General features: G+C 32.1%; 2 protein-coding genes across 3 annotated transcripts in view; one reads left to right on the top strand and one right to left on the bottom strand.

The window, feature by feature from the left end:
* LOC105839943 (homeobox protein orthopedia) overlaps positions 1 to 4705 on the top strand; it is a 31980-nt gene extending 27275 nt beyond the window's left edge. For both annotated transcript variants that reach the window (XM_036284092.1, XM_012686602.3), the window contains exon 6: positions 19 to 4705. In XM_036284092.1, the coding sequence (XP_036139985.1) occupies positions 19 to 350 (332 nt within the window). In that variant the 3' untranslated portion in view covers positions 351 to 4705. The remainder of the gene's footprint in view (positions 1 to 18) is intronic.
* A 1986-nt stretch (positions 4706 to 6691) lies between these two features.
* LOC105839940 (peptidyl-alpha-hydroxyglycine alpha-amidating lyase 1) lies at positions 6692 to 12490 on the bottom strand. Its single transcript, XM_012686599.3, has 6 exons — positions 12392 to 12490; positions 12013 to 12202; positions 11322 to 11942; positions 10831 to 11247; positions 10563 to 10748; positions 6692 to 9149 (listed from the first exon to the last, which is right to left on the bottom strand). The coding sequence occupies exons 1-6, from the start codon at positions 12488 to 12490 to the stop codon at positions 8941 to 8943; spliced, it is 1722 nt and encodes a 573-aa protein (XP_012542053.1). The 3' UTR covers positions 6692 to 8940.
* Between the last annotated feature and the right edge of the window lie 2443 nt (positions 12491 to 14933).

Raw genomic sequence — 14933 nt, 5'->3', positions numbered from 1 at the left:
TTCTTTTCTACTTGCCAGGTGGTGTTCACGTATCGGCGTCCCGAGGTTCGCCACCGGGTTCCTCGGTGGGTCAAGGGATGGGCTCGGGTCTGAACTGCGGCCAGAACTCGCCGGGCACGACTTCCGGTGGCAGCGGGAGCGGGGGTGGTGCTGGCGGAGGTGGCGGCGTTTCCTGCGTGGATGTGAATACGAACGAAGGATCGGACTGGAGAGGCGCCCACAGCATCGCGGCGCTCAGGCGTCGCGCCTCGGACACCTCGCAACAGTACAGTCCACAACCACCGCCGCCAGGACCACCTCAGTATACCCACGACATGGAATACAGTCCTGTTTACCAAGGCGTCGTCTGAACCGTCTTTCCGACGTTCGGTCCCGCGGAGGAAAAACTGCCGGCCGGTAGAAGCTTACCATAATCCATGGAACGAGTACTCCTCTCTGTTCTACCAGTGACAACCAGTAAGATGGGCTACGTTTCCGCAGACTGATTCTGCAGAAGAGCGAGAGTGCAGAGGAAGTGCGATCGATGAGATTTATTTGGCTGGTTATCATAAATTTAACGTCAAGATAATACAACGGGGTCAAGATCGACGATATTAGAGCAACAATTCTAAATTCGATGATCCAAAATCGTTCGCTCTTTGGAATTTAATATAAAGCCAATAAGACACAGCAAATAATGACGGAACTGGTATGATCAGGTGATTCCGAATGTTTTGACGCTGAAGGAAATTTAGGGCGATAAAACAGATCTCGTGCTTTTAACGATTACAAAAATTTAACGCGCTTCTATTATGTGAATTTCGTTCTATAAGGAAAAAAAACAGTTATCAAAATTGCATGGAAAATGTACGAAAGGAGTACTCTTCTATAAATTAGCGCTGAGGATAAAATCAGGGTAGAGGATCGAAATTGCTGGCATTATCGACAGTGACAATTTGCGCAATACAGATTCTCATCATCATAGCCTTTCCAGGACCACATGCGACACATGTATAACGTAGACTACCCGATTTCTGCAAATGTGTGTCCTGCTGATGCTAAATGTCAGGCCAACCATCAACTTGATGCCGTGAATGTAAAAAAAAAAAAGATTAATGTATATGACGGAGCAATTAAAATTGCACGTTTGAGATTTCCTAATTAGGAATATAATGGGTGAATATTTCCAACGTATAGTGTCTAGTCAAATACGTTTTAAACAACAACAGGCGTAAGCGTCGTTTTTTTTTTGTGGAGTAAACTGAATTATTGGAATAAACCTTTTAGCTGCGCAAATCATTGGTATTGGCGAGTTTTTTCTTATTTACGTGATTCGCGAAGAACTAGTCGAAAAGGTTTTGTTTTAAATGGATTTTCAAAGCTTTACAATATTTTACAGTTGACGAAGAATTATTTAATAAAACGAAAATGGATTTTGCTAAGTATCGTTAAAAATTTATCCTACTCATGACAGTTCCGAATATTTAATAATGACAATGGTCGACGTTTTTTGTAAGACCGCTTTCATTATAATATCAAGCACTTTGGCCACTAAAATTCCGTTGCAACTATTATGAGTTTAAGTATTTCCGAATGTCAATGATTAAAATATGATCCGTCATAGAATATGGGAACTGTTTTTACGAGCGATGGAACGTTCTGTCCTAGTAATCACACAACGAGCTGTCGATAAAGGAAGAAACGAATTGTGATTTGTGCAGGTTAATGAATTTCGTGACGCGAAGAGTCTTAAAGAGAGAAAATTACCGTAAAACTAAAATGATCAGCTCCGCGAGCAAATTCTTTTGGTTGGTACTGTGCGCTGGTGAAAAAATTGATATGGCTTATTTCATGTATACACGTGTATTAATACGTTTGCATTGATTGGCTCCACATAACTGTAGGCGCGTTAATTTATTTCCTTCCGAGTGAGATCGGTGAAACAATTCGATTCGGTTGTTACCCTGCAGTGGAGGGGAGAGAGGAGACGATTTATCGCGGCTAAAAATGCAGTCGTTAAACTTGTTTTGTCCTCGTTAGAGGCATTTCGAGTGTCTGCGCGCGTGCTAAAGAAACGTCGATGAGATTAAGGCCTCGCTAATTGTAAATTATTTAACTGCGTTTCGATGAGGGTGACAAACTGATTAGGGCGTGGGTTTTTCGCCACGTGTTTTTGTTTACACCTGTTCTCTTCTGCCGCCGGGGGGCACTTCCCGCTTGAACGATGAAACGCATGGAAGAAAGAATGCATATTGTATTGTATTTTCGAGTCACGGAGAGAGCGGAGAAAGGCGTGGCGAGGTGCAATGAGATGTATACGACAAGTTATCTTAGTATTATATATACACGATACATTGTGTAAATATAGTAAAAATATTGACGTGATAGGGTATATTATTATTGTATTATTACCGCAACTATCATTACTTGAATCGCAACTGCGACGGTGCTGTCGACCGCTCCTTGTCCGCAGGTCGTTTGACCTGCTACGCGTCGCAATTGCGTTTATCTGAGACTGTGCACGCAGGAGTTCGTAGTTTCGCTTCGAGAACGGTATTTTTTTTTTTAAATAGAATTTACGGCGCGTTTACGTTTTCCTTCGGATAACAGAATTTTAAGTTTGCCCGAAAAAACCGGTTTCCAAGAGTTTGCGGTAGGATCCTTGCGTCGCGTGTTTGTCGATACTAAAACAATCGAGAGAGAATGTCTGTGTTTGGAAAAATAACTTCTTATCTTCTTCTGTGTGATAGGAGATAGGAATTGCTTTTAAAACGAGCATAAATGTCGATTTCTTTTTTTTTTTTTTACGATGTGCAACATAATTCGATCAAAAACTCGCACAAAATTAACTCGCGGTTAAAAGAAAATTACTTAACTGAAATTCATTTGGATCTTTTGATAATGAGATAATGACAAAGCGACTCAATGATTCTGTTTCGGGACAAAGAACTATAAGTTAATGTGCGCAACGAAAAGCTAGTCTTTTTTGTTTCAAACTTTAAGTTTCGGACGGAGATCATACGTGATCTCGTGTGCAGAGATGGACGTTTTTGTCGTAATATATATAATAATTTCTTTTATGGGAGTGCGTTAAACAATCTTTCTTTGCTTCTTTTAATAAGTATTCGAGATAATAGGGCACATCATTCGTTGCGTTTCTCTCAATGGTAAACGTTTCGATGATGAGTGCAAATTAGCATACATTTGTGTATTACATTCCTGAAGAATTTTATGACACACTATAAGTATAATACATTGTTCCGTTGTTGTCATCGAAACGTAAGTTTTGTAAATAAAGTATACGTCTAATAACAATAATAACAATAATAATAACAATAATTATAGTAATAATTATTATACAACGATAATAATAATATTAATATTAACAATAATTATAATGTAATAAGTATGATGACATCAACATTATGATCGAACGTGAGTATACATGGACATTGTGATATATTTCGGGATGGCCGTGCATTTTTCTGACGGCGACATTGGTCCGCGCAAGGTATTCCAAGGCGGCACCGGTGGTAGATTGCGAGCGGCTGCGAAAAGTCGACTATTCTAGTTACGAATTTACGGTAGACCTAGGTAAACTTAAACGATAAATATGGAATAACAGATAGGCAATTGTCGATGTATCACTACGAACGTATACGATTTTTAATGTACAAAAAGATAAAGAAATACGGGCGCGTGGTGTGGAGGCGTCCCTTCTCGATTTCGTCCTGTCGTTCTAACGTAGGACGGGAGCAAGACCTTACCGATGTTCGTCGGAGTGTTTGTGGTTCCTTATTTTTGAATGCTTCGTGCAATACCTCGTCATCGAGCATGCATTCCTTTTTAGCGCATAAAAGGAGAACTATATTCCATTCGGTGATCTTCATCTTGTTGCATGATTAAATCGACGTATTGCTAATAATTGCCGAGGTCTTTGTATGAATAAATCGACAGTCGGTTGGCAACTTATTTGATTCTTACATGGATGTGTTATATTAAATTATGGAAATATGAGATAGATAAATTTGGAACGATTTTCTTGATTTTCTGTTAATGAAAATGTGAAATACTTGATGTAATTTGCGCGTTTGTATAAAATATATGTAAAAATTAAAATCAAATACATAATATGGGAATATACTTTACGGAATATATCAGGTATCCAATTTTGTGAATCGAAAACTGAATATTTTATAAGCCAGTGTTCTCTGCTAGCAATACGCCAATTTATGTTCATGCAGTCAACTGAAACATTTCTCCTCGTTTTTAGCTCGGATTCAGATGGTACGAAGAACTCCGATCGGTGTCCTTGGTGATCGTGATACCTCCCTTTAAGCGATGAACATTCCTGTATTTATTTAATTTATCATGCGTGTGTAGATAGATTTCCGCGAGTGGAAGTTGACGTCCCTTTGATTTGCGGCAGGCGTGGGCGTCACTCTTTACAAGTGATTTGTAACATATATGGCCTCTGCTGATCGTACGTTTAGATATTTCGCGCAGAAGTTAATACGAATCGTACTGTCCGCAGACGTCAACCGATTCTTCAGATTCGCGTGAATCGGAAGAGAATCGACTGACTTTATTGCATCTCTATCACAAGTCATTATTCCCGATGACCATAATTAGCGGTAAATAGACAGAATTTTAATTTTCATCGTTGTATAGTTGTGTATAGAGGTCAACTAAGTGTGTAAAAAATAAATCATTATCAAAATATCAAGCGGTTTCGTCTCACTCTTACGTCCATTCCTGTCGAGAAATAAATCTTGATTTGGACGGATCAAGACTACAAAAAGTTTGGCCCATAAAACTAATCTTTTCGCTAATAATTATTTATACATACAAACTAAAGCAATACACTCAATTCTATTTGAAAATATAGATTTTTATATTTATAGATACATGAATTACACACGTTTTTACATCGTATAAAGGATATTACATTATTCCAAAGAAAAATTTGCATTAATAATTAAAATTGTATTACAATGGTGACCTATTTCATTAGCATTCATTAAAAAGCGAAAATAAGAGTACATATTTTTTTCAGGGTTTGTAAATAATGCTACGACAATGACGTTAAATCAATGAGCTATTGAAAAACAAATAAGCTTGATTTTGTAAAACAACATATAGCACATATTTCAAAGAATTAGAATGTTTTATTGACAGTTCTCAATTTAAGCAATGTTTTAATATTTACTGCCAGTACTAAAAAATTTATTGTTAATGTTACGTACACTATAGATTTTCAATACCAACATTAAATATTGAAACACAGTCTTAATAGCTTAAATGTTATTAATATACATGGAGATACAGTAAGAAGGAGACAGAAAAGAAAAAAGTAATTTTTTAATATTATAATATAAGCTCTTTTTGTAAATCTTTCTGTTCCCAGATTAAATATTATTCCATAGTGATATGTTATCCCAATGTAGCATAGTTATAATTTAAATTAACATAATACAAATTAATGGATAATTTAGTCATGTTTTACGCATATTATAATCTCCGATACCAGATAAAGCAATAATTCATATGGTACACTTTTACATATTTTGTGAGATATATTGTAAAGAAATATACTGTAGTATTTTTTGTTAATCAAAATGTTCTAAATTTAATAAAATTTAGTGTTTTTGAAATTACATTGAATTATAATATTGAAACTTTATTTCAATATAACATAAACTTTTTGATTTAAATTTTACTATCAGTATAAACAGATTTAATAGAAAAATGTTTATAAAAATTATACAAAAATCATATTTAAAACATAAATAATTTTTAAATAATATTATTAATTAATTAAAAGTATTAACAATTAAAATATATGTTTAAATTATAACTTTGCTTGTGGATTATTATTGATAAGAATTAAAAATATTTTAACAATAAAATTATTAAGAATTATTGGGAAAAATCATTTTCAAAAATATAAATTAAATCAGTTACAACCAAAAGTAGGAATCTAACGCCATTGTATATAATTTGTAGCTTTTAATCTTATTATAACAAATAAGTAGCATTTTCTCTATTTTTTTCTAATTTGTATTGTCTTGCTATAAAATCAATACCAAAATCCAATAATAAATTTAGCCTAATTTTGTATTTATTATTATTCAAAAATTAGTTATTGATGTAAATAATAAATTTTGCTTTTAAAATATAATCATTACATTTAAAATATATCGCAAATAATTAACTCTAATTGTACTAATATATTATAATTGCGCTTAAATGTTTGCTTTCATTAATTAAAGAATCATGGAATTATTTGTTATTTAATGTTTAAATTAAAAGTATTCTCATACTTATAACTTTTTCAGGGTTTATAAATCTACTGATTATATAGTTGCAATATGTGTAAATACGTATTTCTTAACTGCTTGTAAAACTTTGCAAATATTAAAATGCACACACACGTTCTGGCTCATGTATTAATCTATTTTTATCATGGTTTCTAAATGCTGGCCATACTCGAAATAAACAATACAAGATTAAATGCATTTATTGTTTTTATACTTTTATTATTATTATGTTACATTGTAAAAATATTTTAATATAAATAATAAAATTAATACTAATTTTAAGTATAAAAAGTAAAGTTTATGATACATTAATCAGTATTAATTTGTAATTGAGTCTTAGTATTAAAATAAAATTATACAAAACATTATTTTCTTAATTAATTTTTAAGTTATTTTTTGTATTGTTTCTCTCGAGTATGAAGGATATAGTATCACGGTGAACTTACACGATCTATGATCATTAAAAATGCTGGTTGTTTAAAATTTCAATAGAAATGTGTATTCACATGGACATTATCCCAGTAGACTGTTATTGTTCAATTGTTTTTGGCGGCTGAGTTATCGACAAATAAAATACTTGAGCTGAACATAATTATGAAGAATATTTTCAATCAAAATAAATTTCATTTCTGTGCCTTTCTGCATGTTGCAAACTTAAAGATTCATGATACATTGTTATTAACGTCTAATTAACTCAATTCACATTCCGTAAATTAAGAAAATTATGAATTGAGAGAAGCGTTCGTGTAATTTATGTCTCTTCCAAAATCGATCGATAAGTCCATTATTATTTATCTGTCTACGAGAAATCCAGGTTGAAGTGTCTAAATTAATAATTTTTAGACTGATTTGTTTTTTTTTTTTTTCTTTTAAGAGAAAATCCATGTAGCTTTCAAATTCATAAAAATATTCAAAAGTGACAAGTGTACGAAGACAAAATCTTTTTAAGTTTACTAAAACATTTTACACTAAAATAGGTATTATTTTATATTTTTGGAAGCAGAAAGAAAATATACAGAAGCACATGTGTAAGTACGGCTAACAATAACAAATCTAGTTTTGTTTATTCCTATCCCAAATACAAAAAACTATTATCTCGGGTAACGACTAGCTTTTGACTAGATTATGATGACATCACTTGAAACTTAATTTGAATCAATGATTAAGAATATAATTATAAGTACTTATTTATAAAATATATTCAAGCCTCATTAACATTACCATTTTATTGATTCTCTAAAAATGTCATGTGTAAGCAAGATATCTTTTTTTATACTTTTATAGATTTTTTTTTAATCTGATAAACGATATTGATATTGTGTATCATTAAAATTATTAAAATTTTTTAATGACTTCTAGATCAATGAGATGACTTGATTGAATTCTTAATCAATTGATTAATTTCTTAATTACAATTTTAATTGAACAATAATAATTAGTTTAAAATAGATTTTTAACTTCTGAATTGAGTGAGAGAAACTTAATATATGTTTGTTTTGTAGGATGGTCATAATTGAGAGACTTATTGTTAGTCACCGAAAACATATAACAATTCGACAAAAAAATATAATACAATATATAAATGTTATATGCAACTAGCTGACAAAATGTTTCAAAGAAAAAAATGCATAGTCTACAAATGTCTAAAGTGTGCATTAAGTATCATGTAACATGGCAAGTACTTTTTTTGTTTCTTTTTTTATCGAGCCCTCTCTATAATGGAATAAATTAAAATTAGAGATGAAAAACAGATTCTTTTTACCCCCTGGAATAAAATCAATTTTTGTGAAAAAAATTTTTTACCAAAATATTGAAAAAAGATAAAGAATTTATTTTTCTTGATATTTATTATAGTTGAAATATTCTATATAAATTGCGTTATTTCATTATTATTTTTTCGTATTTGTATAATTTTAAATTAAGATGGTTTGATGCATTGTTACAGTTATATGTATATTTTGAATTAATCACGCCTTTTCATTAATAAATAAAAAGATTTTATATCTCTGATTGTATCCTTTTATGTTCACTAGAAATTCTTAAATTCATAATAAATTAAATAAACACAAAAGAGCTGTTTATTTTAAATAACAAGATTTGAATTCAGTTCTCACTTTCGAAAATCATCTAAATATATGCATGGCCATCGGGACTTGTACTATTTTTTTTTATTCTTTACACAGAAATTTTTTGGATGAATGCAAAAACTGATTTTTAGAACAACCATATTAACGACATGAAATGAAGGAAATCACATCTGAAAAGAAGAAAGTGTTTTCCTCATTGAGTTTTCCTTCAAAATTTTATCCATTTTTCCGGTTATTTTCATCTCTAATTAGACTAGAAATAAATGGTAATGTTAAGCAGCTGTATATTCGCTAGTCGGTAAGATACCGGTGACGTCGCGCGTCGTACCGTCGCGCATACCGTTGGTCGAGTTCGGGTCGGCTCGGTGGCGCTCGGCAGCGCGAACATTCAAGAATTCGAACTCGAACGGACGCGTCGGCGTAGTTCGCCCCCCATCGCGCGATCGTGTCGTACGTCGTATGTTGATGGGCGATTCGCGGCGCGAGACTTTCTCTCTCGTTTCGTTCTCGTAATACTGTTTGCGCGACGGGACGACACAACATTATTCGCGTCCTTAAATCACCCTTGCGAGGCTGTTCTCGGGACGCTCGTCCTCCGACGTCTCCGGCTCCGTGCTCAGCTTGCTGAAATCGCGCGAGTTCGGCCGTTTCTCCAGGAACTTGAACCCCCTGCCGCGGCGATTCTCCAGCAGGCTCGATAGCTTGAAGTTCTCCCGTCTCTCGGCCTCCCAACGCATCCTCTTACGCATCGTGAGTAGACATCCTGTAATTAGAACGTATTCATTCGATTAATCTTGCATGGGAACAACGTTGTGAAAAAACGACAACGGTAACCCGAAAATCTGGGAGCAAGCGCCATTAGAGTTCGCTTTAGACGCACATGCGTGATACTAAAAAGAGCATTATCACGTTTTCAAATTATAAAATATGCGATCCTTAGCTGTAATGTTTTATCTTACCTGACGTCCACGATTCTTAACGATATTAAATATTTCTGCTTGGAATGAATAACTTGTTTAAATTACTTATAAAATTACGGAGTTGTATTTTAAGTTCTTTTTCGATAAGAGAGAAATAAGAATATTTCATTGTCTACATAACACATAATTTTATGGTTATGTAATCTATAACTTTTTAAACTTTTCAGTTAATTTCGCATGTTTTGTGAATAAGTGATTTATAAGTTATTCATTCAACTCCAAAGAGATGTCACATTCAACATATTAACTGCTAGCAACACCAAATTTTACAATATATTTATAAAGTTTTTCAACAAGCAGTTAAAAGAAAAAGTAGAAAATTAGAAGAAATAATATAATAATGGAAATATTAATATAATATGTATTTTTTAATCTACAAGTAAAAGTATGCACATGGCGTAGAGAAAAAAAATAAAAGGAGTGTAGTACATTAATGAATTAAGACAACTTACTTTTCATATATAACAATTGAATACGTGTCTTCTAAATAATGCAGAGGAGAAAGAATTAAAAGAGGAGTGCAATATACATTAAAACATTAAGTATAATAAATTTAATAATAAAATGGGTAAAAGAAAATTGATTAAACAAATCAATACATGTTCTTAATATTTACAATTTAATAAATTGTAGGCAACATATGTTTATATAAAATGCTTTCTAATTAAATCTTAATATATAAAAGGAGGACACAAAAAATTAAAGCTTAAAAAACTTAGATTATCTTAGACAATTCGCATAATAGGAACAAAATTGGGGCATAACTCTGATTCTATAGATGTTTACAATAACTGAAATTTGGAGCTGAAGTTCGTAATTCCTATAGAAATGAGTTCTAAGGCCTCCCATGCAGGGGCCAAACAAGGATGAATATGTACGAGAGATATGACATCACATGGCATCATACTGGTCCTCTAAGGGTTAATAAATTAATGATAAATATAATAGTTTTATATCAAGTTGTTCACAATATAATTATCATTCCTAAATTTCAATTATTATGAAAAATCTAGGAACTAAGAGTCATTCAGATTCTAAATTGTAAAATGGTGCTTAAAATAAATAGAAAATAAATTAACACAAGTCCACAACAAGACAGCTATAACGAAAGACACAAAAAAAGAACATTTATTTTTATTCTACTAATTTAGAGAATTCAACAGTCGATTCATCATAATGACGTCTTGTTTTTCTACCTCGTTTTTGACATCTCGCCACAATGGCAGCAACTGCAATGCATATTGTAATAAAGGAAACTGCTGCTGAACCAAGGCCCAGCATCAATTTTGTTGCATTAGTCTTTTTAATATCAGTATCTTTAATATCAGGATATACTAAAATCTTAGATCGATGCCATTTAGTAGACTGTGAACTGTTTACTCCTAAAAAAGAAGATAAATACATTTAAATAAGATATGACTGAATTATAAGCCTTGATTGCTGTAAAACTTAATTTAATTGTACCTTGTAAAAATCTGTAAACTTTCTTATTATTTAATTCCACTACATATATCTCTGAGCCATCCTCTGTTACATGCATGTTATGTGGATTATCCATATTTTTCTTGGGTTCAAACATTGATAGTAATTTTCCAGAATAAATATCAAGTACAAAGCCTCTTACTGGTGCTGGATTACTTATAAATGGATCAGGTCCATTAATTAGATATAACTTTTCTCGCGCATAAGCAACACTGTAAATTTTTGTACCAATAGCAGGATGTCTGTATTCTTTATGGAATGTACCATTATTGGCAAAGAAGCACAATATCCTGCCATTTTCTCTATCAGCGAGATAAATAAAATTTAATTCACTCGCGAGTGCTAAAGCGTGCGCGACGAGAAACGCATACGGTGGAGGCAATTGCGAATAGGCAGATCCTAAAAATAAGGTTTAGCATTTATTTAGATATCGGTTGTCGTTATTGTAGTACCAACTTCATGCTTATTATTACCTTTAACGCCCCAATGTCGTCCCCATTCTAGAATTAATTCGCCATTTTTATTATATTTAATTATCCTAGAGTTGCAGTATCCATCACTGACGAAAAAGTCACCATTATTATGTACAGCAACATCAGTTGGTTTACAAAATCTCGTCTCATCGTTACCAGGGACAAAAGCCTCTCCCAAAGTCATCGATGGGTTTAGGATGCTGTTTTCGGATAATGCACTGGCACGATTGTTAGGCACACTTATTTCTGAGTTAGCCTGTGCAAGTTTCAATTCTTCCATGTGTCTCTTTACATCTTGGGCATCATACTTAAACACCTGATGCATTGCTACGTCAGTAATCCAATAATTTCCATGTTGATCAATAGTCAAACCATGTGGGAGGTAAAACATGTTCTTTCCCCACTCCGATATCACCTTTCCCCTTTTATCCAGGAGTATTATTGTATTTTGTGCTATTGGCCCATTACTTGGATCGAATCTGTTTTCATTATTAAAACTATCTGGGCCCCAAACACGATTCCCTCTGTGAAATATGGCAATATTGCCATTTGGATCCATAGAAACTGCTGATGCTTGAGTAAATTTCAATTGTGCACCCCATTGTGCATCCCATACTATATCTGAGAAGAATATAATCAATGTGTAAGAAAATATTAATCATAAATTCCTGAACATATGGTCAACACTTACTTTTATTCAAAAGGTCAGCAGTTGCTACTTCTTCTTTGCTAAAGTGGTTATCAGTTTTTACATATAAATGATCTGTATTTTGTTGATTATTTGGTTGTACTAAAGATTCTCTATCCCTATCATCAACATCAGCATACTCTCTATCATCATCAGAATACTCGTTCGAACCAAACTTGGTGTCTGGTAAATGCTGTAATAAAAAAGGAACTTTTTTCACTCTTACACATTTATGTATTATTTATTAAATAATTTGTATAACATACAATATAATAATGCAGATATATTATCTTGATATTTATGATTTAAATATTAATATACAATTAACCTCTAAAGTATTAACTTTTTCTCTTTATTCTTCGAAATATCAACATGTAATTACCTGAACATTCAAAATATCTTTCAACGCTGCTTCGGTGTGTACTAAAATATGGAGCAAAATTAAAACAGAACAAATAATATCATATCGAAGAGTCGTCATTTCGCGAAATCATCAGGTGCTTTCGTATTTTCAGTCTGTCTCATCGATATTTAAAATATCACTCGCGTTTATTGATACTATCAATATCAAAGATTTTTATAACTTTACGAGATTACGGGAATATTTATATGAATCGAGTGAATTGTACAAAAGTTCACGTTTTACGTCACACTTCGGAGCCACGTATGACAAAGTTTTTTATACAAACATCACTCAAAGTAATATGCCGACTTAACGTCATCTAGATTATTTTGTTTATCGCATGTATTATTGCGAAATAATTTTGAGCACATATGTCAGCGTGTCAGGAGAACAAACATTTCCAACAAGTGGCGTCAGACGTGACGCCATAATATTTTGGAGTGCTTACCGATGTCTATTGTCTACAGCGAAAACTCTTAACTTCGATCGATAACACAGCTAAACAGTTTCACAAAACTCACATATAAGGGCGCTACGTGTATCGTTTTGGCAATTTTTTGACAAAAAATATTTTCTTATTGACTCAGTTTCTGAGTTTCTAATTCGTTTAAAATAAAAGAATTTATTAAATTATTATATAATTTAGTAATTTTAAAATAAAACTTTTATTAAAAATAATAAAGTTTAAAAATAAAAATGTATTTGTATACTCTTAAGTATGTATTTGAAATTAATATATTTTATTATACTAATATTGATACACAATAAAAAAATTTGTGTTAAATTTAACAGAAGTCGCATGTCCAAAACGGTTCACAGAAATTTTTCTGTTAATTTAACATATTAAGCATATGTTAAATAGCAACATAAATATTATGTTATATTTTAACATAAAAATAAATGTAATTTTTAACATAATTTAACATAATTTTTATGTAACAATTTAATGAGAAAATTATGTCAAAGTAACACATGTAATATGTTACTTCAACATTATAATAATGTTAATGTAACATATATAACGTGTAACAATAACATTATTATATACGTTATTTTAACACGATCATAATATTATTTTATCACATTATATATATTAATTTAACATATTATATATATTATATAATTATTATTCTAGAAATGCTGAAAAAATTTCTTACAATTGCATATATAGATTGTTCCAGGATCATCGATAAAAATTTTATGTGTGTATATTATTGGAATCAGTCCAATATTATAATATATGTGAATGCAATTATACTTGGTTCTCTGTTCTTGGCGAGCCTCTTTTATTTATCTAGTAGGTGAATCTTTCATGAGAAATGCATTATCTCGGGGTAGATAGTAAAGTCCTCAAAAATGAAATGGTCCTTGATAAAACTTAATTATAGAGTAAATTCAACATTTTTTTCTATTAATTTTCTTATTAATTTTAACAAATAAATTCTATCACTAATAATAAGGAATGTATTTATTGTGTAAAATTAAAAGTACGTGCACATTGTGTTACTTTTACACTTTTTTTTCAGTCATTCTAATAATTTAACACTTTACTTGAATTAACACAACAGCAATATGTTAAAGTAACAAGCAAATATGTTAAATTTTAACATAAAAATTTTAACCAGGATATTTTTTAACAAAAAAACAAAATTTTTTACTGTGTACAGATAAGAAAAGTTACACGAAATGTGTAACACATAAGAAGATGAATCTATTTTTCAACGGATAATGTTTTATTCATAACTTTATTGCCCGGTCAAAATTTTTTATGTGAAAGTAAGTAAAAATCTATAGAATTCTGTATCAAAAATGTCCATGCAAAATTTTATATTGTATATTTTTATGTAATTTTACATAATTTTATATAATTTTGATATAATTCTATAGATTTATACACGTAGAAAAAAAAGTAATATAACCAATAACATATGTGATTGCAGGCTGCCAACTACATAAAATACTCAATACAATAATATTTGCTATTAATGCAAGTAGTGTAATATTGATACTGCAATAGCATATATTATTATATTGAGTATATCTGTAGTTGGCAGCCCGTAATAACATATCTTATTCACTGCAAAACACATCCGCTCTAAATTCCGCGAAACTATAATGGAAAAAAATGACTTTTTTTCCACTTTAGATAAGTGTGAAATTAAAACGGAATTATATATGCAGGACATTGTCTTTAATGTCCTTCATAAATAGAACGGACTAATGTCCGCCCTAACGGCTGCCCTCTCCTCAGTTGCAATAAACATCTCTATTGCTAACCGTTGGTGCCAACACGGGCACTGATCGACGAGGCAACCACCGCGGCAAATGCACGGCATGCGACCGCGACGAATTTGAGTTGTCTCCCGCGGATGACAACGCAAACGTGTGCTTCTTTTCTCACACGCTCATGTAAAGGCGAATAATGCCCGCAAGAGGAGCACACACCCGCGTCACCATCCTTGGGAAGCAACCCAAATTCGCAATCACATGCCGCATACCCACCGCGACGGCCACCGCGCCG

The sequence above is a fragment of the Monomorium pharaonis genome, chromosome 3 (assembly GCF_013373865.1).
Source record: "Monomorium pharaonis isolate MP-MQ-018 chromosome 3, ASM1337386v2, whole genome shotgun sequence".
Classification (NCBI taxonomy): Eukaryota; Metazoa; Arthropoda; class Insecta; order Hymenoptera; family Formicidae; genus Monomorium; species Monomorium pharaonis.
The sequence above is the reverse complement of the archived record's forward strand: the minus strand, read 5'-3'. Positions and strand labels throughout refer to the sequence as shown.